The sequence below is a fragment of the Balaenoptera acutorostrata genome, chromosome 5 (genome assembly GCF_949987535.1).
Source record: "Balaenoptera acutorostrata chromosome 5, mBalAcu1.1, whole genome shotgun sequence".
Classification (NCBI taxonomy): Eukaryota; Metazoa; Chordata; class Mammalia; order Artiodactyla; family Balaenopteridae; genus Balaenoptera; species Balaenoptera acutorostrata.
Window position 1 is genome coordinate 35,540,048 of NC_080068.1, and position 23,483 is coordinate 35,563,530.

The 23,483-nt window shown below is 37.0% G+C and overlaps 1 protein-coding gene across 2 annotated transcripts in view; it reads left to right on the forward strand.

Annotated features, from left to right (window-relative positions):
• MND1 (meiotic nuclear divisions 1) overlaps positions 1-23,483 on the forward strand; it is an 86,101-nt gene that overhangs the window by 48,781 nt on the left and 13,837 nt on the right. Inside the window, exons 5-6 of one of the 2 annotated variants that reach the window (XR_009008277.1) lie at positions 6,880-6,954; positions 10,116-10,247. Coding sequence is in view for 1 of the 2 variants with exons in the window: in XM_007189431.2 (XP_007189493.1) it covers positions 6,880-6,954; positions 10,133-10,247 (190 nt within the window). In the remaining variant the exon portion in view is untranslated. The remainder of the gene's footprint in view (positions 1-6,879; positions 6,955-10,115; positions 10,248-23,483) is intronic. The other variant, XM_007189431.2, reaches the window with a different exon arrangement.

The window sequence follows — 23,483 nt, forward strand, 5'->3', positions numbered from 1 at the left end:
GGCTTTGACTATAGTCACAACTTCTAACTTCATTCTCACAATACCATAAGGCTTCTGTTGGACCTTCTTTTTATATCTTCTGTATCTCTTATCTACTTCTTAATATTTTTTACTGCTTCCTAGAAATTAAAAATAGTTCATCTACAATAGTTCATTTTCAGATAGTTCATTTTCAAATCTTGCTTTTTTCTTCTTGTAATTTCTTTAGCTTTCTGTTTCTCCTTTTATCACTTTAACCTTATTGAACATATTCCTGATATTTCTCGTTGAAGGAAGGCTAATCTCTTGTTTGTTGTGCACTGCTCTAACAGTTTGTTTCTTTACATTGTAATGTTTGATTACCATGATCTCATCTTCAGCAGTTATTATGTGTGGGTGTTTGAATTCTCCTCAAGTGTGCACTTACTGAGTGGCTTCACTTTCCCTTTATGTTGCTTTCCTGATGGGATTCCCATGTTTTTCCTGTGTCCATTATTTAGGATTCCTGATATACTTTTCTCAGGTTCTTAAGTGTGTTCCACAGGGCTGGATTGCTGGAAATTTGATCTCGTGGTTAAATGGAATATTAATATGCTATATTTTTACTAGCTTCATGGAGTGTTATCTTTTAATGAGCATTGTCTTGTAGCATAAGGAAAATATTTCAAAAATATTCAACAGACATTCAGTGCTCATACATGCCTTGAGTTATTTGTTACTATATTTATTTAGTGAAAAGGTTTGGGCCAATAGTATTGTAACTGTGTGTATAGTGGGCACTTCATAAATGTTTATTGAATGAAGAGCCTTCCTGGTATACATTACTTTACTCATTCCTATTCTTGAAGACTTAGTTCTATAACCCAATATAGAGGAATAAGAATCTTTTAAATTTGATGTCTTCCAAAATATTTCACAGCTTTCATAGCTGGCTAGCACTGTATGAAATAGACTATTGTTAAAGCTTTATCCATTGTAACAGTTACAGTGTTTACTGTGGTAAAGGTAGAAAACCCGAGTTTACTTGGTATGAATGATAAAGGTGAGATTGATTTAATGGCTCATTTAAATTAAAATATTTCAAAAGTAGAGCATGCTTCAGGCATAATTTAATCAAGATTCTGACTCTGTTTCTCTTGGTTTTGCCTTTTGTGTAATGCCTTTGTCCTCAAGTTGGCTTTCTTCATGGTTCTAAGATGGCTGCCAGCAGTAATTTGGTTTGTTTGCTGTCCTGTAGCTATACAGTTTACAATCCAGAGGGCAGGAGAGAGTTGTTTCCCACAACCATTGAACAAAAGACTTTGATCTTATCCTGATTCAACACTGAAATCAACCACTGTGAAGAAGAGCATTCATACAGTGATAGGCTTAGGCCTGGGGTCATTGCCTATCTCTCAGCACCAAAACCAGCATTAAACCCTAACAAGAAATGGGCAAGGCAAACATGAAGAAAATTGCAAAACTCTACTGAAGGACATGAAAGAACTCTTAAGTAAATGGAGCAACATATTCATGAATGAGTAAACTCAAATATAAAAACATCAATTTATGTCATTTATATGTTATGGTAACCAAAATCCCACTAGATTTTTATGGATAATTCTCAAGTTCATGTAGTAGAGAAACTACAAGAAAGACCAAGGAAGTATTTAAAAAGGAAGAACAATGGGGTAGGATTTTCCCTATCAGATATCAAAATATACAGTAATTAAAACTTGCTAGTTGTGTAAGAATAGACAGATAAGTGTAGCAGTACAGAGAAGCCAATTGCATTCCTTGAGATTTACCCAGATGGGTGGAAAACATGTGCATATGAATGTTTATAACAGTTTTATTCATGATTGCCAAAACTTGGAAGCAACCAAGATGTCCTTCAGTAGGTAAATGCATAAAAAAACTGTGGTACCTTCAGACAATGGAATATCATTCAATGATTAAAAGAAATAAGCTATCAAGCCATGAAAAGACATGGAGGAACCTTAAATGCATATTACTAAATGAAAGAAGCCAATCTGAAAAGGTTACATAATGTAGGATTCCAACTACATGACATTCTAGAAAGGTAAAACTATATAGATAGTGGTTGCCAGAGGTTGGGGGGAGACAGGCGTGAATAGGCAGAGCACAGAAGATGTTTAAGGCAGTGAAAATATTCTATGATACCATAATGATGAATACATGTCATTATACATTTGTTACAACCCATTGAATGTACAACCCCGAGGGTGAACCCTAATGAAAACTATGGACTTTGGGTGATAGCGATGTGTCAGTATAGGTTCATCAGTTGTAACAAATGTACCACTCTGTGGGGAATTTTGATTGGGGGAGCCTGTGTGTATGTGGAGGCAAGGGTTATATGGGAGCTCTCTCTAACTTCCACTCAATTTTGCTAAAACTGCTCTAAAAAATAAAATCTATTTTTTAGAAAATGAAATAGACCTTAGAAAATATGTTGACATGAAACATAAAGGATAATCCCATGTGTGTTTTGACATGTTCTCCACATTGATCATATCAGTGTATGAAGCAAAGGAATTGGGACAAGAAGGATGCCCCCTAGACTTTATAGGGGTCCCTCCCTAGGAGGGGGCTAGTGGGGATGGTGCAGAGGTGGAGAGCAAAGGGGAATTTGTTTAAATACTTCTGCATTGTTTGAGTCTTTTAAAACAAAAATGTACTCATTTTAATCTCTTGAAAATATATTCATATATTGCTTATAATGGGAAAATAATTTTTTCTTCAAGTTTTATTGAGATATAATTGACATACAGCACTGTATAAATTTAAGGTGTACAGCATAATGATTTGATTTACATACGTCATGCTGTGATTACCACAGTAAGTTTAGGGACCATCCATCATGTCATATAGATAAAAAATTAAAGAAATAGAAAAAAAATTTTTTTTCTTGTCATAACTCAGGATTTACTGTCTTAACTTTCATATATAACATATAGCAGTGTTAATTATATTTATCATGTAGTACATTACATCCCTAGTACTTATTTATCTTATATCTGGAAGTTTGTATCTTGTGACTGCCCTCATCCAATCCCCCCCACCCCTGTCTCTGGTAACCACAGATTTGATCTCTTTTTCCATAAGTTACTATACTTTGTTAGTTCCTATTATACAACATAGTGATTCTGTTTTTCTGTATATTTCAAACTGATCACCATGATAACTCTAGTTATGATACATCACCGTACAAAGATATTACATAATTATTGACTATATTCCCCATGCTGTACATTTCATACCCATGACTCATTTATTCTGAAACTGGAAATTTTTACCTCTTAATCTCCCTCACCTATTCCTTTCCTCCCCCTACCCCCTTTCCCAGGAAAAGGATTTTTTAAATAGTAGTTATATACGCTCATAATATAGAAAATTTAAAAGTATGTTCTGCAATACAGAGGTAACCATTTGTGAAGTTTTGTGCACTTTCTTGCAGTTTTTTGGGGGTTTTGAGTTTTTTTGGTGATAGATAGGCTCTCAAATGTATTGACACTTTTGTTTCCAGCTTTTTAAAAACTCTGTTCTGTATCTGTGTCATTAAAAGTTCTTTTAAAACATTTCCTTTGGCTACATAATTGTGATACATCCATACTATGAAATAATGATTTAATATTTCTCTATTGTTAAGACAATTATATAGCTCCCATCTTTATATATAAATACATCTTTATAGTGTTCATTGTTTCCTTATGATTGATTCCTAAATGGAATATTGCCTTAAAAAATAAATTTTAAAATTGTAGATACACTAATAAGAGTTTTTAAACATATGAAATCTTAAATTATACTGCCTTGCTTTTTTTTTTTTTTTAAGGAAAAACAAGACATAGAACCTTTTTTTTCTGTAACATACCGTACATGAGTTTTGATAAAGCAGTAGACTGTTCTGGTTTCTCTTGCTATTACCTCTTTTCCCCATCCTCTGTTCCTTGACATTCTTTCCCACCTATGAAAACTCTATATTTTTTTCATAATGCTTTGAAATTTTTTTTATTTCTGAAAAGGAGCAAATCAGAATTCCAGTGCAGCCAGCTTGAATCAATCTTCCTGTTCCTCTTCTGAATAGGCAGTTCCTCCAGGCAGTGAATTAGCTCTTTAGAAAACATTGGCATTATGTTTCTGAACCCTGAGTATCTGTATAGGTGGTCTGGAATGCATTAAAGAGAAGCATTGTGTCAGATCCTTCCTCAAGCCTAAAGATGAAATCCTGTTCTTACTAATTATAAGACATTTTTGTTGTTGTTGCTGCTGCTGTTTTTTCTGAGTTACTTGGTTTTAAAAATTATTATTTGCTTTAGTGAAAGTTGGAAATGGAATTGTTACAGTGTTAATTTATAGTTGGTTCTTGTTTTATGTTATAGAAATGTGTCAAGAGAGTTTGCTTTTTAAAGGAATCCTGTGGTGAATACTTTTCTTAACTATAGAGTATCGCTTCTTTTTCTATTTTTGTAAATGTGGACTTTTGTATTTCAGTGACAGAAATATTGAGATATTTTGTTTCTAGTTCAGACTACAGTATTTAGCAATAATTCATTTTTGCTGATGAACTAGGTAATATTCTCCCATGTATTAATATCTTGTGTGTTTTAGTTGGGTTTGTTACTGCAAGAAAACAGGTTTTTGTGTAGTCCAGTAGTTCTCAAAAGTGTGGTGCCCCTAACCAGAAGCATGTTAGAAATGCAAATTATTAGGCTCTATCCCAGACCTCTACTGTTCAAAACCTGGGATGTGGAGCCCAGCGACCTGTGTTTTAACAAGCCCTTCAGGTGATTCTGATGTGTGCTAAAGTTTAGAACTTGTGGTTTAGATAATACCTATAGAGTGGCTGAAAATCTCAGCTCTTAATCACTTGAGGCCTGAATTTGGTTTAATTCCAAGGTATGTGTTAGGAACTATAGCAGTATTGCTTCTAAGCGATACGTAGATGAAAAACTGGTAGCATGTGCAGCCTCACAAGAGTTGCTTTCATTGTTTCCAGTAGTTGAGATTTTAAGAACTAAACAGAGCCAAGAAGCCTTCACTATTGAGTTGAACCAAATTGTTTCAGTACTTAGGATAATTAGCAGAAGCTTCTCATTTGATAACATCATTTAGATTGTGCCTCCCTCCATTACCAAGATACTTAAAATGATGAGTCATCAAATCACATTTAAAATACATAAGGTTATCTTCAGAGTTAAGGAATTCCTGAATTAGCTCTCTTTCAAATGCTTTTACGTTGTAAATAATTACAAGCAGACATACAATACCTGGGAGACACTTCATTAATAGAATTAAGATATATGTCCATTAATTATTGGCTTATTTTTACATAGTTCTTCATTTTGGGGTAACATCTGCCTACTTGGTTATTTTAAAAACATTTGTAATGGAAAAATGTTATGCTAATGTATGTGTGTATTTTTTCATTGGAAAATTCTCTACTCCTGAATTCAGATGTTACATGCATTTATTAATTATTTCAGGTGGGTCCTTCAGGGTGGAATATTAACCTTTTAAACAGAGTGTTATTTTATAAGTGAGAACCCTTGTTTTAAAGAATAAGATCTCTTTGCTAAATTTAGGGCTTTAAAGCTTATTTTGGCTCTTAACTCTACAGCAGATTTTTGTTTTTTTAACTTAGGAAGATAATTACTCTCAAGAAGAGGTATAACTGGTTTGGTGGTGGTGTCTTGGCATCACAGATGGATCTTGTTCATGCTATGGATTAGAATCAGGAACTAGAGAGCCATTAAAGGAAAACTGACAATATTCCCTTTGTGCATATTGAGAAGTGGAACATTTCCCAAAGTCAGGGTAAAGCTACAAACTTTTTGAAGATACTGTTTGTGATTTTTAAGAAAAAAAGGGTGTCTAAATATAATTCACCCTCTACATATAACAAGGTCATATGGTGAAAGGTCAGTTTCTTAGAATCAGCCAAAAGAAATTACTTATCCATTAGTTAATTATTTCCCAAATGTTCATAACTCAAGAGTGAGTGAGGAGTGGAATATATTTTTAAAAAGCCCTTACCCAATGAAATGAGTCTAAAATTTCTAACTAGTTTATGTAGCAAAAAATGTGATGGAGAATTTAGTATTGAGAATTTCCTGTGATTATTTATTTAATCTTGGGCCCAGGTGAGATTAATAAAATTGAGATGGGGAAGCAATGTTCTGAAGTTAACCAGTCCTTTTTGGTGTGGGCCCAACCACATGCTACTGAATATTCTGTATTTAAGGTCTCTTTAGGCTGGCATTATTTAATCCTTTTACAATATAACTTACTACTTTCTAAGCTCCGTAAAATGCTTAAACTGCTCACTTTTAACGTATGTAAAACATGCATAAAATTGGCAACAATCTAATAGATTTTTTCTTCTCTAAGAACTTAGTATACAGTGATGTGTTCATTTTTGACTCTATGTTAGTGAAACAGGTCACAGTACTACCAGCCTATAAGAAACAGTATAGAGTGTTTCAAACAAGACTTTCGTCAGAAGTGAAATGAAATGTGAAGAGAGAATTTATATAAAACAGATTTTTTTTTAACTTTCAAGTTAAATTTTTAACTAAATAATATACCTCAAGTTATTTGTGATGGGGGCGGGGAACCTAATAAATGAAGACTGTAGAAAAGATTGAAAGCATATTGTACATTTTTTTGTATAGTATAAGAAGAAATATTTTAAACTTTGTTTTTTTCAGTCTGCCCTAATGATTCATGGTACTTGGTTTTCTTCAAGTTAGAGAAATTAGTTCCCAATGTAGTCTTTGACATTTTTGTTATACTGACTTGGGCTGAAGACAAATCTCATTTTGTCTTCTTGATTCATAAACTTTATGTTAAGCAAGTTTATCTTAGCAAACCATTTTATTTGTTTCAATTCTCTAGTTATCTGAGGGAAACCAAAAGCATGCAAACCTGCAGAAAAGCATTGAGAAAGCTAAAATTGGCCGACATGAAACGGTAAGTTTGTATCTGTAGATTCTTTAATAATGTCAATTCTAAATAGAAGAATAAAGGCATTGAGCTTCCTGTGAGGAGGATGCTGTTCCTACTAGAAGAGAAGTGAGTCACAGCAAAGGCTGTGAACATTTGACCTGGTAGGATTCCCTAATTGTGCATCTAGATTTATTATTATTGTATTATATTGTGTATAGCAGTGTAGCATAGAAGCATAAACCCTGGAGCCAGACTGCCTGGGTTTGAAAGTCTCCTGAACTCTTTCTTCTCAGTTTTCTCAGTTGTAAAATGGGGAATAATAAAATCTATGTCACTGAGTTATTGTGTGATTAAACTAGCTAATATTTGCAAAGCACTTAGAAGAGAGCCTGGCACAAAGTAAGCCTTATATAAATGTTTATGTAAATTTTTAAGAGTCAGCTTTTTAACAGTCTTGGCACTGAATAAATTGAAAACTATCGGACTTCCCTGGTGACGCAGTGGTTAAGAATCTGCCTGCCAATGCAGGGGACATGGGTTCAATCCTTGGCCCGGGAAGAGCCCCCATGCCACGGAGCAGCTAAGCCCATGCGCCACAACTACTGAGCCTACGTTCTAGAGCCCCAGAGCCACAACTACTGAGCCTGTGCACCACGACTACTGAAACCCGCGTGCTTAGAGCCCGTGCTCTGCAACAAGAGAAGCCACTGCAATGAGCGCACCGCAATGAAGAGTAGCCCCCACTCGTGGCAACTAGAGGAAGCCCAGGCACAGCAACGAAGACCCAATGCAGCCATAGATAGATAGTTAGATAGATAGATAGATAGATAAATTTAAAAAAAGAAAGAAAACTATCAATACAGTGTCCGCATGGCCTTGTAATATTTCTAAATTATTTACATGAATTTTGACCTACTATTTTATTTTAAAAAGTGTTAGGGGTTTTTAAAAATCACTTTACTTTTTAGTTTTATCATTATCTCAGGTATGGACTTATGACTTGAAAAAATGTTGAAGATCAACATGAACCTCTAAGCATTTCATCTCAACCTCTATTTGTACCACTTGTGAAAGAGACTCAAAAACTTGTCACATTGTATTGGGTTGGCCAAAAAGTTCATTTGGGTTTTTCCGTAACATCTTACAGAAAAACCCAAACAAACTTTTTGGCCAACCCAATAGAAAGGAATACAAAACAGGCTTACATGGCTTTATGCTTTTCAGAGTTATTTTACATACATTCTTTCATGTAAATAGTCAGGACAGTCACGGATAGGAATTGGAGAATGGTAATTGCTGAAGAATATTTAAGGGAAGGTAAGTTCTGGGCATAACCTGAAACTGTTTTATTTCTTCTTCAGTTGACAGCAATTACCACCTCTTTATTTGATCCTGTTTTTTTTCCTTTGATTTGGCAATAACTTGTAGAAGCACCTTCAACTAATGGTGACATGTTCATGCCACAAAGTAGTCAGCCAGTCTGCTGAAGGTTACCCAGTCCACTGTAACCACTGAAACTAGGAAAAAGACCCACTGGCAAACCCAGTTGGTGCCTACAGCTATCAGAAGATTATAGTAGTTTTGGTGCCTACAGCTATCAGAAGATTATAGTAGTTCAGAAAGACTTCTGAGAAAGACGAACTCTTGTGTTCATCCTGAGTTCACTAGTCACGAGTTTTCAGAAATATCTGAAAGCTTTTTCTATCTACTAGATATGATTCATGGTGATGATGATACTGATGATGATGGTAATGAAGAAAGAAATAGCTAACATATATATTCTGCTTACTATGAGCCAGGCAGGTACTGTTCCAAACGCATTTTCTATATTGAATCCTGCCAACAGTCTAAGGAGGTGGCTACTATTACTATATTCATTTTTACATTTGAGGAACTGAAAGCACAAAAAGGTTAAGTAATTTGGCAAAGGTCTTGGTGCTAATAACCAGGCTCCCAACTCAGGGTATCTGGAGAGCTGTCATTGCATTCACACAGATAGTCACCACCCTGCTTCTCCCGTCTTCATTAGCTTTTTCTCCTCTTGTTTTTCATTGTGGAGTATGTATAATTTGGGTGTTAATAGCAAATAATGATCATCTTATATTGTAGTTATTTTTAAATCTCTCCTATGCTATGCTAATATGGTATACACTAATCATATGTAGCGATTTACATTTGAATTAAAATTAAATACGATTAAATTCAGTTTCTCAGTAACAGTCACATTTCATGTACTCAGTATCCCTATGTAGTTAATGTTTCCTGCATTGGAGAACACCAGTCTAGAACATTTCTGTCATTGCACAGTTCTGTTGGACTCTGCTACTTCAGAGCTCTGTACATGCATTCTGTTATATAACTGCTAGCAAAAGTAGCTTTCTTCACTTGGAACCAATGAGAATAGCTTAAGGCAAAAGTAGAAAAATACAAGTACAAAAATACAAGCTAGCAAGGAACCTTAAACAAGTCCCATCAGGCAGTTTGAACTCTTATTTGGTTTTGCCTCAGACTTTTCCTATAATTCTGTACCGTAACCTTTTCCAGTATTTGGTTTTTATTTGGACTTATTTTTCACACATATGAACTGAATACCGATAGCACTATTACTTCTACCTGTTAGTGAAAACTATGGCTAGAAATTTCAGATGGTGTTTATTGGATCATTTTGTGTAAAAGCTTTATTCTGGTTTACCTTTAAAGGAAAGTGATGGGAGGTCACAAGCTACAGTTCTGTTATTTCTGATATTTTTAAAGGTTAATCATCCTTGAAGTCTGGAAAATTATCTAGAACACTTTCAAGGAAAATTTTATAATGATTGATGTTGCCATAAAATATTACTTACATATATATAGATACAGTCTTGTGAAACTACCCAAGAAGTGGTATAATTTTTTTCCTAATGTGATGACAGTCCTCTTTTGAGTTCAGACATAATTGGTAACCTCTCATCTATTTATGAGCATTCCATTCTACATATTAATTTCCATTCAGTTAACATTTATATAAGATAATTGAGATTGCAGAGAAAAATGAGAATTGAGTTTGTTCTTATACTGTGGATATATATGTATGTGTATATATAATATCATCAAAACCTAATGCGTATCAGTTATGAGAAAATAAAATGAAAATGTTAATAAAATGTATAAACTTACGGCATTTTGTTTGTCTTAATTGTACATAGTGTTATTTTGAATACAGGAAGAGCGAACCTTGCTAGCAAAAGAGCTTTCTTCACTTCGAGACCAAAGGGAACAGCTAAAGGCCGAAGTAGAAAAATACAAAGAATGTGACCCGCAAGTTGTGGAAGAAATACGTAAGTTTGTATTACACCTTGAGGGTTTTTAACTTTGCTAACAAAGATACTTTATACTTCTGGTTGCCTGGTAACCATTCTCCACGTATATGAGAAAATAAAGCCCTTAATAGTATTAATATTGCATTAATATTTGCATTAGGAGCCTTAATGTTAAAGCACTGAACAGCGACAGCTTTGAAATTATGAGCATTTCAAGAATAAGGACAGTTGGTGGGGTAGAAGGATAAAGACATAAAATATAGGCTTAGGAAACTGAGAAGTCAGAGAAGGAGTTAAGTTGGCCTCAAGTACCTTGACTCCGGAAAGAAATCCACCATTATCTTCTAGGAAAAGTAATACCAAAAAATACGAGTTTACAAGTTGCAGAAAAGTAGTCTGTGTGTTGACTTGCCTTTTAAATATTCCAATGATGTTTTTCCTTACTTTTAAAACAGAGTCCCCAAAGCTTCATTTTCAGTATATTTTTTACATTTATGTAAAGATAGAATTTTGAATATTTGAGGAAATGAAAGATACTGCATTTAATTGCTCAGAAAAGTATGCATAACTTTCCTCATATTTTTCTGTTTTAGCCTGTCTTTTCATTTAGGAAACTTTATCAAGTGAAACATCTAGAAAAACTGATATTATAGTATGTGATTGAAGGCTTTGAGAGAAATTGAAAATATTTGGTATTTTTAAATTAACCTGAGAGTAGTTTGGTTACAATTAAGTTTGATGGTATTCTTCACAAGTAAAAAAAAAATTTAAGCAGTTCAGTTAGTATAATCTAAAGTTAAACTTAATTTTAGAGACAGGTTCTGCTTTGCTCAACTCCAGGAGATGCCATGCAAGTACATGTAGTCCATGCACGGCCTAGATAATATGTAGTAGCCCTGGTTCAGCTGATCACCCAGGGTGATTTTCAAAGCAAAGTGGAGGCAGAAGAACCCTCTGAGCCAGTCATTTTCTGTGAATTAAGTACTTGGGGAGACATGTGAGCTCTTTCGTGCTGCCCATGGATTCATTTCATTTATCATCTTCCTGCAGAAGAAAGTACTAACCGAATGTGCTACAAAGTTAACCACTTTAATCTGTTTTAAAGTTTTAACTAATATCAAATGACCCTCAGTGAATACAAGCACATCAAAGCAGCAGGAGACAAGTTAGGAGTTCACTACTAGGAAGTGAGGGCTGCTCATGATTCACCTTTAAAAGGAGACACAGACTGCTTGTTAAAGAGGACATCAAATGGTGTGCATGCTATCTAGAGCATTTTCTTGTGAAAGAGCATTTTAAGAACAGTTTTCTTACCCAGATTTTTAATACCTTCAGGTGGTTTATTTTCCAGATCAGCATAGCTATGCCCTCTAGCAGTTGATCATGGAAATTCTGTTTTCACAGTAACCAAATATGATCTCTCATTTATTACTTTTACTTGGTTCTCCCTTCCTTCCTGATTTTAGTTTTGTGTAATTCTTGGACTCTTTTTCTTGAAGTACCAACTCTTTGCTTACCTGCCTCATTCCCTTTTCTGTCTAGGGACCCATAGCTCTTAGCCATACCCAGTGAAGGCTTCTGCTTTTTCACTTTGTGGTCCCCATTGTATTGCCACAGCTCTTTCCCTGGGCAGATGACCCTGACTGATACCACCTCCACTTGTGACCTCTCAGTTTTAGTCCTTTTCACAATTTGATGGTATCTGTCCACTCAGAAATGACTAAAAGCTCTTATTTAGACTTACAAAACTATTCTGAAATATACTGATTGTGATCCTAAGCCGTGGATCATCTTGAGGTACAGAAGATCACTAGGGGTAGAGAATTATGCCAGACTAATTCACGAAGTGGGAAAACTCATTTCAAGCATGTAACTTCAGATGTTGATATTCCTTGTACCTCTGAATCATGCAGCAATTTTGGCAAGTGCATCACCTCTTAGAAAGGTAATAAAACTTGAAGGAAGGCATTTCAAGTATGTTAAGGATGATGTGTTTTCTGGAGAGTAGAATAGCGTAGTTGAGATAGAAGTTGCAACTATAATTTTATACTGGTTGCCTGAATTCTGCTCTCCATCTTTACCCTTAAATTTAACAGTTTGGTAATTTATTTCTCAACCCAAGGAAAACACGCCAGTGTGAATGAGTAATAATCAGGGTATGAGGTCTAAGTGAATGAGCAGAAAGTTTTCTGGTTTATAGTGAATTAAGAGACTATCTTTCTACATCAACATCACACCTAGATTATCTTTTAATATTTATATATGCATCCACATAAGATGGATCTGTATTTGGGCCTTATAGAATTTATAATCATGAATCTATTACACATATGTGAATTTTTGACATTTTCACATTGTACATTTTTTATCTTAATAGGGGAATGAGAGGATAAGAGTCCTTCCTGGCTTTGTGCTATTACTTTTTAATTCCATTTAAAAATCATCTAGTTTTATAGAATACATAATTATAGAAAATTATAGCATATTTAATAGACAGTAGATATGTAGAATAATTACATTATTTCATAAATATATTTTAGATGTGACAGTAGGATTTCTTTTTCTATGGAAAGCTACGGAACTACAATCAGAAGAAAAAAAAACTGTCAGAGCTTGTATACCTATAGAAAGGATTTTTATACTAACTTTAGTTCATACTTTTATAGAGTGATGTCCTGTCCTCTGCTTTTAAAATTCAGAACAGCTAACAGAAGTTTATTCAAATGTGGCACTTTGACTTTCAGCCAAGATGGAGTAGTAATGTACTGAATTTATCCTCCCACATAAAAACAAGAACAAACATAATATATGGAATAATGGTTTTCAAGATACTTGACATCAAACAGCAAAGGGAAGCGATTCCTAGAAAAAGGAAACAAAGTAAGCCTTACAATTGTCCCAGCTTATTTTGTTGAGAGAGTTTCCTGGCTGCAACACAAGGAAGGAGAACCTAGGCAGAGACCTGCAGACTCCCTGAGTCAAGGACGTGGAACTGAGAATCAGGGAGATCAACGTGGATAGAGTTCACAGGATACCATACTAGAGAGGAGGGAGTAACACAGAAAGAGAACCTTGGGTATCTAGAGAGGGTTCCTCTCAAGTATTCTATGCACGCGTATGAGGAAACTACCCAAAACTGGGGAAAGAACCATCTCAAAGGACTAGAAGGAACAGTGCCAGGCACTCACACAGGACCAGGAATGTGTCTCTTCTCACCAGCCAGATTAGAAAAATTTATAATTCACAAGGAATTGAGTAGAGTACTCAAGAAGGTCTTGCTTTAATAGAAGGTAGTACTTAGCCCTAGACTGAGCTCTGCTGTCAACCCCCTAACAAGCCATAAGAGCAAGTCTTGAAGGCAACAAACTACTGTAAAATAACTTAAATGCATTCCAGAACAAAGCTCAATAATATTTATAGGAGTACAACAATATCTAGCACCCAGCAAGGTAAAATTCATAATGTCTGGCATACAATGAAAGATTACCAGGCATGCAAAGAAGTAGGAAAAACATAAATGTTAGTGAGAAAAATAATCCTCCAATCAAAACTAACCCAGAATTGACACAGATAATAGAATTAGAAGACCATAACATTAATAATTATAAATGTATTCTATATGTTCAAAAAGTTAAGTAGAAACATTGAAGATATAAAAAAGACACAAGTCAAACTTTTGGAGATGAACAATACAGTGTCTGAAAAGAAAAATACACTGGATTGGATTAACAACAGATTAAACTTCCACAGAAGAAAGGATTAGTGTATTTAAAGACATGGCAACAGAAACTACCCAAAATGAAACTCAGGAAAAAAAAATTTTTTTTAATGAAAAATAGCATCCATGAGATATAAGACAACTTCAGTGACCCCAATATATGTGTAATTGGAGTCCCAAAAGGAGTGTATGTTGGGGGTGTGGGCAGGGCAGGGGTGTTTCAGGACAGAAAAATACCTGAAGAAATATGTATCTGAAGAAATAAGGCTAAATTTTTTTCAAATTTGATTAAAACTATAAACCCACAGATTCAAGAATTTTAGATATGTAAGTAGTAAATGGCAGTAATCTTCTTATCACTAAATCTAGAGAACTTTTTAGGTTTTAACTTGACTCACCCCAAATCCCCTTTCCCCAATGAGATTATTGTTTTTCTTTCTTTCTTTCTTTCTTTCTTTTTATTTTTTTAATTGGAGTATAGTTGTTTTACAGTGTTGTTAGGTTCTACTGTACAGCGAAGTGGAGTTTCCTGTGCTATACAGCAGGTTCTCGTTAGTTATCCATTTTATACATATTAGTGTATATATGTCAATCCCAATCTCCAAATTCATCCCACCCACCCTTTCCCCACTTGCTGTCCATATGTTTCTTCTCTATGTCTGTATCTCTGTTTCTGTCTTGCAAACCAGTTCATCTGTACCATTTTTCTAAATTCCACGTATATGCATTAATATGCTATATTTGTTTTTCTCCTTCTGACTTACTTCACTCTGTATGACAGTCTCTAGGTCTATCCACATCTCTACAAATTACCCAATTTCGTTCCTTTTTATGGCTGAGTAATATTCCATTGCATATACATACCACATCTTCTTTATCCACTCTTCTGTCGATGGGCATTTGGGTTGCTTCCATGACCTGGCTATTGTAAATAGTGCTGCAGTGAACATTGGGGTGCGTGTGTCTTTTTGAATTATGTTTTTCTTTCAGTATATGCCCAGTAGTGGGATTGCTGGGTCATATGGTAATTCTATTTTTAGCTTTTTAAGGAACCTCCAAACTGTTCTCCATAGTGACTGTATCAATTTACATTCCCACCAACAGTGCAAGAGGATTCCCTTTTCTCCACACCCTCTCCAGCATTTATTGTTTGTAGATTTTTTGATGATGGCCATTCTGACCATTCACCTCATTCTGAGGTGATACCTCATTGTAGTTTTTATTTGCATTTCTCTAATAATTAGTGATGCTGAGCATCTTTTCACATGCCTCTTGGCCATCAGTATGTCTTCTTTGGAGAAATGTCTACTTAGCTCTTCCACCCATTTTTTATTGGGTTTCTTTCTTTTTTGATATTGAGCTGCATGAGCTGTTTGTATATTTTGGAGATTAATCCTTTGTTGATTCGTTTGCAAATATTTTCTCCCATTCTGAGGGTTGTCTTCTCATCTTGTTTATGGTTTCCTTTGCTGTGCAAAAGCTTTTAAGTTTCCTTAGGTCCCATTTGTTTATTTTTGTTCTTATTTCCATTACTCTAGGAGATGGGTCAAAAAAGATCTTGCTATGATTTATGTCAAAGAGTGTTCTTCCTATGTTTTCCTCTAAGAATTTTATAGTGTCCAGTCTTACATTTAGGTCTCGAATCCATTTTGAGTTTATTTTTGTGTATAGCGTTAGGGAGTGTTCTAATTTCATTCTTTTACATGTAGCTGTCCAGTTTTCCCAGCATCACTTATTGAAGAGACTGTCTTTTCTCCATTATATATCCTTGCCTCTTTTGTCATAGATCAGTTGACCATAGGTGAGTGGGTTTATCTCTGGGCTTTCTATCCTGTTCCACTGATCTATATTTCTGTTTTTGTGCCAGCACCAATACTGTCTTGATTACTGTAGCTTTGTAGTATAGTCTGAAGTCAGGCAGTCTGATTCTTCCAACTCCATTTTTTTTTTTCTCAAGGTTGCTTTGGCTATTCGGGGTCCTTTGTGTCTCCATACAAATTTTATGATTTTTTGTTCTAGTTCTGTAAAAAATGCCATTGGTAATTTGGTAGGGATTGCACTGAATCTGTAGATTCCTTTGGGTAGTATAGTCATTTTCAGAATATTGATTCTTCCAATCCAAGAACACGGTATATCTCTCCATCTGTTTGTGTCATCTTTGATTTCTTTCATCAGTGTCTTATAGTTTTCTTATACAGGTCTTTTATACCTCTGTAGGTAGGTTTATTCATAGGTATTTTATTCTTTTTGTTACAACGGTGAATGAGATTGTTTCCCTAATTTCTCTTTCTGATCTTCTGTTGTTAGTGTATAAGAATGCAAGAGATTTCTGTGCATTAATTTTGTATCCTGCAACTTTACCAAATTCATTGATCAGCTCTAGTAGTTTTCTGGTGGCATTTTTAGGATTCTCTATGTATAGTACCATGTCATCTGCAAACAGTGACAGTTTTACTTCTTCTTTTCCAATTTGTATTCCTTTTATTTCTTTTTCTTCTCTGATTGCCGTGGCTAGGACTTCCAAAACTATGTTGAATAATAGTGGTGAGAGTGGACATCCTTGTCTTGTTCCTGATCTTAGAGGAAATGCTTTCAGTTTTTTCACTATTGAGAATGATGTCTGCTGTGTGTTTGTCGTATATGGCCTTTACTATGTTGAGGTAGGTTCCCCCATGCCCACTTTCTGGAGAGTTTTTATCATAAATGGGTGTTGAATTTTGTCAAAAGCTTTTTCTGCATCTATTGAGATGATCATATGGCTTTTATTCTTCAGTTTGTTAATATGGTGTATCCCATTGATTATTTGCGTATATCAAAGAATCCTTGCATCCCTGGAATAAATCCCACTTGATCATGGTGTATGATCCTTTTAATGTGTTGTTGGATTCTGTTTGCTAGTATTTTGTCGAGGAGTTTTGCATCTATATTCATCAGTGATATTGGTCTGTAATTTTCTTTTTTTGTAGTATCTCTGTCTGGTTTTGGTATCAGGGTAATTGTGGCCTTGTAGAATGGGTTTGAGAGTGTTCCTTCCTCTGCAATTTTTTGGAAGAGTTTGAGAAGGATGGGTGTTAGCTCTTCTCTAAATGTTTGATAGAATTCACCTGTGAAGCCATTTGGTCCTGGACTTTTGTTTGTTGGAAGATTTTTAATCACAGTTTCAATTTCATTACTTGTGATTGGTCTGTTCATATTTTCTCTTTCATCCTGGTTCAGTCTTGGAAGGTTATACCTTTCTAAGAATTTGTCCATTTCTTCCAGGTTGTCCATTTTGTTGGCATATAGTTGCTTGTAGTAATCTCTTATGATCCTTTGTATTTCTGTGGTGTCTGTTGTAACTTCTCCTTTCTCATTTCTAATTTTACTGTTTTGAGTCTTCTTCCTTTTTTTCTTGATGAGTCTGGCTAAAGGTTTATCGTTTATCTACTCAAAGAACCGGCTTTTAGTTTTATTGATCTTTACTGTTGTTTTCTTTGCTTCTATTTTGTTTATTTGAGATTTTTCTTGTTTCTTGAGGTAGGTTTGTATTGCTATAAACTTCCCTCTTAGAACTGCTTTTGCTGCATCCCATAGGTCTTAGGTCATTGTGTTTTCGTTGTCATTTGCCTCTAGGTATTTTTTGACTTCCAGTTTGATTTCTTCAGTGATCTCTTGGTTATTTAGTAGCTTGTTTTATAGCTCCCATGTGTTTGTGTTTTTTACAGTTTTCTTTTCTGTAATTGATTTTTTTTTTTTTTGGCTGCGTTGGGTCTTTTGTTGCTGCATATGGCCTTTCTCTAGCTGCAGTGAGTGGGGGCTACTTTTCATTGCAGTGCGTGGGCTTCTTATTGTGGTGGCTTCTCTTGTGGCAGAGCACAGGCTCTAGGCATGGGAACTTCACACGGTTCAGTAGTTGTGGCTTGCGAGCTCTGGAGCACAGACTCAGTAGTTGTGGTGCACAGGCTTAGTTGCTCTGCGGCATGTGGGATCTTCCCAGACCAGGGCTCAAATCTGTGTCCCCTGCACTGGCAGGCGGATTCCTAACCACTGCGCCACCAGGGAAGTCCCTGTAATTGATTTCTAATCTCATAACGTTGTGGTCGGAAAAGATGCTTGATATGATTTCAGTTTTCTGAAATTTACTGAGGCTTGATTTGTGACCCGAGGTGTGATCTGTCCTGGAGAATGTTCCATGAGCACTTGAGAAGAAAGTGTATTCTGTTGTTTTTGGATGGAATGTCCTATAAATATCAGTTAAGTCCATCTTGTTTCATGTATCATTTAAAGCTTGTGTTTCCGTATTTATTTTCATTTTAGATGATCTGTCCATTGTTGAAAGTGGGGTGTTAAAGTCACCTACTATGATTGTGTTACTGTCGATTTCCCCTTTTATGGCTGTTAGTATTTGCCTTATGTATTGAGGTGCTCCTATGTTGGGTGCATAAATATTCACAATTGTTATATCTTCTTCTTGGATTGATCCCTTGATTATTATGTAATGTCCTTCTTTGTCTCTTGTAATAGTCTTTGTTTTAAAGTCTGTTTTATCTGATATGAGTATTGCTACTCCAGCTTTCTTTTGATTTCCATTTGCATAGAATATCTTTTCCCATCCCCTCACTTTCAGTCTGTATGTGTCCCTAGGTCTGAAATGGGTCTCTTATAGACAGTGTGTATATGGGTCTTGTTTTTGTATCCATTCAGCCAGTCTGTGTCTTTTGGTTGGAACATTTAATCCATTCACTTTTAAGGTAATTATTGATATGTATGTTCCTATTACCATTTTCTTAATTGTTTTGGATTTGTTTTTGTAGGTCTTTTTCTTCTCTTGTGTTTCCCGCTTAGAGAGGTTCCTTTAGAATTTGTTGTACAGCTCGTTTGGTGCTGCTGAATTCTCTTAGCTTTTGCTTGTCTGTAAAGCTTTTGATTTCTCTGTCGAATTTGAATGAGATCCTTGCTGGGTAGAGTAATCTTGGTTGTAGGTTTTTCCCTTTCATCACTTTAAATATATCCTACAACTCCCTTCTGGCCTGCAGAGTTTCTGCTTAAAAATAGCTGATAACCTTATGGGGATTCCCTTGTATGTTATTTGTTGCTTTTCCCTTGCTGCTTTTAATGTTTTTTCTTTGTATTTAATTTTTTTTGTTGTTTTTAATTTTTGGCTGCGTTGCGTCTTTGTTACTGTGCTCAGGCTTTTCTCTAGTTACAGCGAGCAGGGCCTACTCTTCGTTGCAGTGCGGGGGCTTCTCATTGTGGTGGCTTCTCTTGTTGTGGAGCACCGTCTCTAGGTGCCCGGGCTTCAGTAGTTGTGGCTCGCGGGCTCTAGAGTGCAGGCTTAGTAGTTGTGACACATGGGCTTAGTTGCTCCATGGCATGTGGGATCTTCCCCGACCAGGGCTCAAACCTGTGTCCCCTGCTTTGGCAGGTAGATTCTTAACCCCTGTGCCACCAGGGAAGCCGTGTATTTAATTTTTGATAGTTTGATTAATGTGTGTCTCAGCGTGTTTCTCTTTGCGTTTATCCTGTATGGGACGCTCTGTGCTTCCTGGACTTGATTGACTATTTCCTTTCCCATGTTAGGGATGTGTTCAACTATAATCTCGTCAAATATTTTCTCAGACCCTTTCTTTTTCTATTCTTCATCTGGGACCCCTATAATTCAAATGTTGGTGCCTTTAATGTTGTCCCAGAGGTCTCTGAGACTGTCCTCAATTCTTTTCATTCTTTTTTCTTTATTCTGCTCCACAGCAGTTATTTCCACCATTCTATCTTCCAGCTCACTTATCCCTTCTTCTGCCTCAGTTATTCTGCTATTGATTCCTTCTAGAGTATTTTTAATTTCTGTTACTGTGTTGTTCATCACTGTTTGTTTGCTCTTTAGTTCTTCTAGTTCTTTGTTAAACGTTTCTTGTATTTTCTTCATTTTGTTTCCGAGATTTTGGATCATCTTTACTATCATTACTCTGAATTCATTTCAGGTAGACTGCCTATTTCCTCTTCATTTGTTTGGTCTTTTGGGTTTTTACCTTGCTCCTTCATTTGCAGCATATTTCTCTGTCTTCTCATTTTGTTTAACTTACTGTGTTTGGGTTCTCCTTTCCACAGACTGCAGTGTCATAGTTCCTCTTACTTCTGGTGTCTGCCCCCAGTGGATGAGGTTGGTCCAGTGGCTTGTGTAGGCTTCCTAGTGCTGGAGACTGGTGCCTGCGTTCTGATGGGTGGAGCTGGATCTTGTCCCTCTGATGGGCAGGGACGCATCTGGTTGTGTGTTTTGGTGTGTCTGTAAGCTTAGTATGACTTTAGGCAGCCTGTCTGCTAATTGGTGGGGTTGTGTTCCTGTCTTGCTAGTTTTTTGGCATGAGGCGTCCAGCACTGGAGCTTGCTGGCTGTTAGGTGGAGCCGGGTCTTAGTGTTGAGATGGAGACCCCTGGGAGAGCTCTCACCGATTAATATTCCCAGGGGCTGGGAGTTCTCTGGTGGTCCAACGTCCTAGACTCAGCTCTCCAACCTCAGAGCCTCAGGCCCAACCCCTGGCCGGAGCACCAAAACCCCACAAGCCTCAAGGCACAGAAGAAAAGGGAAAAAAGAAAGAAAAGAAAATGAACAGAGAAACAAAACCCCAATACAAATGGTAAAAGAAAAACCAAACGACAAAAACACACAAAGAAACACACACACAAGGAAAAAAAAGAGAGAAAACAAAAAAGAGAACAAGCAAACAAATAAATGAGCCCCAAAACAAAAACAAACACTAAAACTAAACTACAAAAACCAAAAACAAATAAAAAGCAGAAAGCAAACTAAAAAAAAGCAAAGAAAGCATAAAACACACAGAAACAAAAAAAAGATAAAGACGAAAGAAGAAAGCAAAAGGAAAAAACACAAAACAGCAAAAAAGTAAAGTAAAAATAGAAAAATAGAAAATATAGTTAAAAAGAAGATAAAAGTAAAGCAAAACAAGGGAAAAAAACAAAGGCAAGGAAAAAAACACAATATAATGAGACAGTAAAGTAGAAATAGAAGAAAATGTTTAATATTAAAAATAAAAGGATAAAAAAGAAAGGAAAAAGTAAATAAAAGTAAAAATTAAAAGAACAGTTAAGGGCTTCCCTGGTGGCGCAGTGGTTGAGAATCTGCCTGCCAATGCAGGGGACATGGGTTTGAGCCCTGGTCTGGGAAGATGCCACATGTTGCGGAGCAACTAGGCCCGTGAGCCACAACTACTGAGCCTGCGCGTCTGGAGCCTGTGCTCCGCAACAAGAGAGGCCGCAATAGTGAGAGGCCCGCGCACCGCTATGAAGAGTGGCCCCCGCTTGCCGCAGCTGGAGAAAGCCCTTGCACAGAAACGAAGACCCAACACAGCCAAAAATAAATAAATAAATTTAAAAAAAAGAACAGTTAAAAAAACAACAACAGAAGAAAACAAAGAAAAAATAATAATGATAGTACTTTCCTGGACCTTCAGCTGTCAGTGTCCTGCCCCCACAGTGAGCCACAGCCTGCCCAGGACATCCCCAGTACTTCTAGGTCTCTGGACCTGCTATGGGCACTGTGGGGCCAGCTCAGACTCTGATCTGGCCTGCCTCCCGTGTGTACTTGACCCCAAAGTCCACAGTTACCCCCAAAGTCTGCAGCCTCAATTGTGGGAACACTCCTTGTCTATTCATATATTCCACAGATGCAGGGTTTACCAAGGCGACTGCAGGGATTTAATCCGCTGCTCCTCTGGCTGCAAGGGCATACTTCCCTCTCTCTTCTTTGGTCGCACTGCCGCTGGAGTTCAGCTTTGCTTTTGGCCCTGCATCTGTGTGTGGGCCACCTTCAGGCGTCTGTTCCCCACCCAGGCAAGAGGAAGCGAAGCAGTGGCTGATTAGGGCTCACTTGCTCACTCAGTCCCGGGGAAGGGAGGGATACAGCAGTCACCATTGGGATGTGCGGGGAGTGCCTGTGGCAGCAGAGGCCAGCAGGAAGTTTGCAACAGCCTGAGGTACACCATGCGCTCTCCCGGGGAGGTTGGCCTCAGATCACAGGACCCTCAGCAGTAGTGGGCTGCACAGGCTCCCAGGAAGGTGTGGGCAGTGACTTGCACTTGCTCACAGACCCCTTGGTGGCAGCAGCAGCAGTAACCATCGCGTCCACAGCAGTAGCCATTGTGCCTGCTTCTGGGGTCCGAAATAACAGCCACAGCTCACTCCCGCCCCTGGAGCTTGTGTAGGCAGTTTTCTGCCGTCTGAGCACACAGAGCAAGAAGCTCCTATGACAGGCCTGCCCCTCTCCTTGCGCACCCCACAACAATGGTCCCTTGCATCTCTCGCAGACCCAGGCTTCTTCCCAGACTCCCTCAGCTGTGGCACACTAGCCCCCTCGGGCTGTCTTCACACAGCCAATGCCAGTCCTCTCCCTGGGGTCTGACCTCTGAAGCCCAAGCCTCTGCATCCAGCTCCTACACCACCCCAGTGGGCAGACAAGCGTTTCAGGCTGGGGAGTTCTGGTTGGCACTGATCCTCTGTGCGGGATTCTCTCCACTTTGCGCTCTGCACCCCTCCCTGTTGCTGCGCTCTCCTCCGTGGCTCCAAAACTTCCCCCCGTCAATCCCTGTCCCCGCTTCCTAGTGTGTGGAAACGTTTCCTCCTTCACAGCTCCCTCCCAGAGGCGCAGGTCCCGTCCCTATTTTTTTGTCTCTGTTTTTTCTTTTTTCTTTTGCCCTACCCAGGTACGTGGGAAGTTTCTTGCCTTTTGGGAAGTCTGAGGTCTTCTGCCAGCATTCAGTAGGTGTTCTGTAGGAGTTGTTCCACGTGTAGATGTATTTTTGATGTATTTGTGGGGAGGAAGGTGATCTCCACATCTTACTCGTTGCCATCTTGAAGGTTTCCCCCAAGATTATTGTTTTTAAAATGTGCCTTTTGATAATGATGGGCTTCATAGGATTTGGCCATCGTGTTATTGCAGAACAGATTATACTAGATTAAAGGATTATGAGTTTCACAAATTTAATAGGATTCAGTTCTTAATAACATGGCTATAGCACCCAAATTATAATAATCAGGCTTATCTCTAAGTCCGTCATGGCTTATTTTGAAACAAGTTTTCTGCTGGTAATAGCTGTAACCCTAATGTTCATGTAGATAGAACTATGTATTATCTCTTATTTCTCAATAATTCCTGCAGGAAATGTTTATATTTCATCATGCCAATTGAATTATTGATATCACTAAACAGGTATTAACAAGATTAGTTGCAAATATCCAAGAAATGAGAAGTAAAAGCAATAATAAATTTTTATTTTAGGTACTCTGAACATTATTTAAGTGAGAACAGATAAAATAAGTTGTAGTAAAAACTGAATTCTCACAATAAAGGGTTTGGAAAGTAAATCTTAGAAGTACTTAAGAGATTTTCTTAGAAATAAATGCCCAGATGACAATGAAAATGGTGGAGTAAGGACCTTTGAAAATGTACACTTCCATGAAAGCTGGCAAATATTGTTACAACTTTTCCAGAATTTTAGAAACTAAATGAAGAATTGCCTGTTCAAGAAAAATGGCCAGATCTCTGCA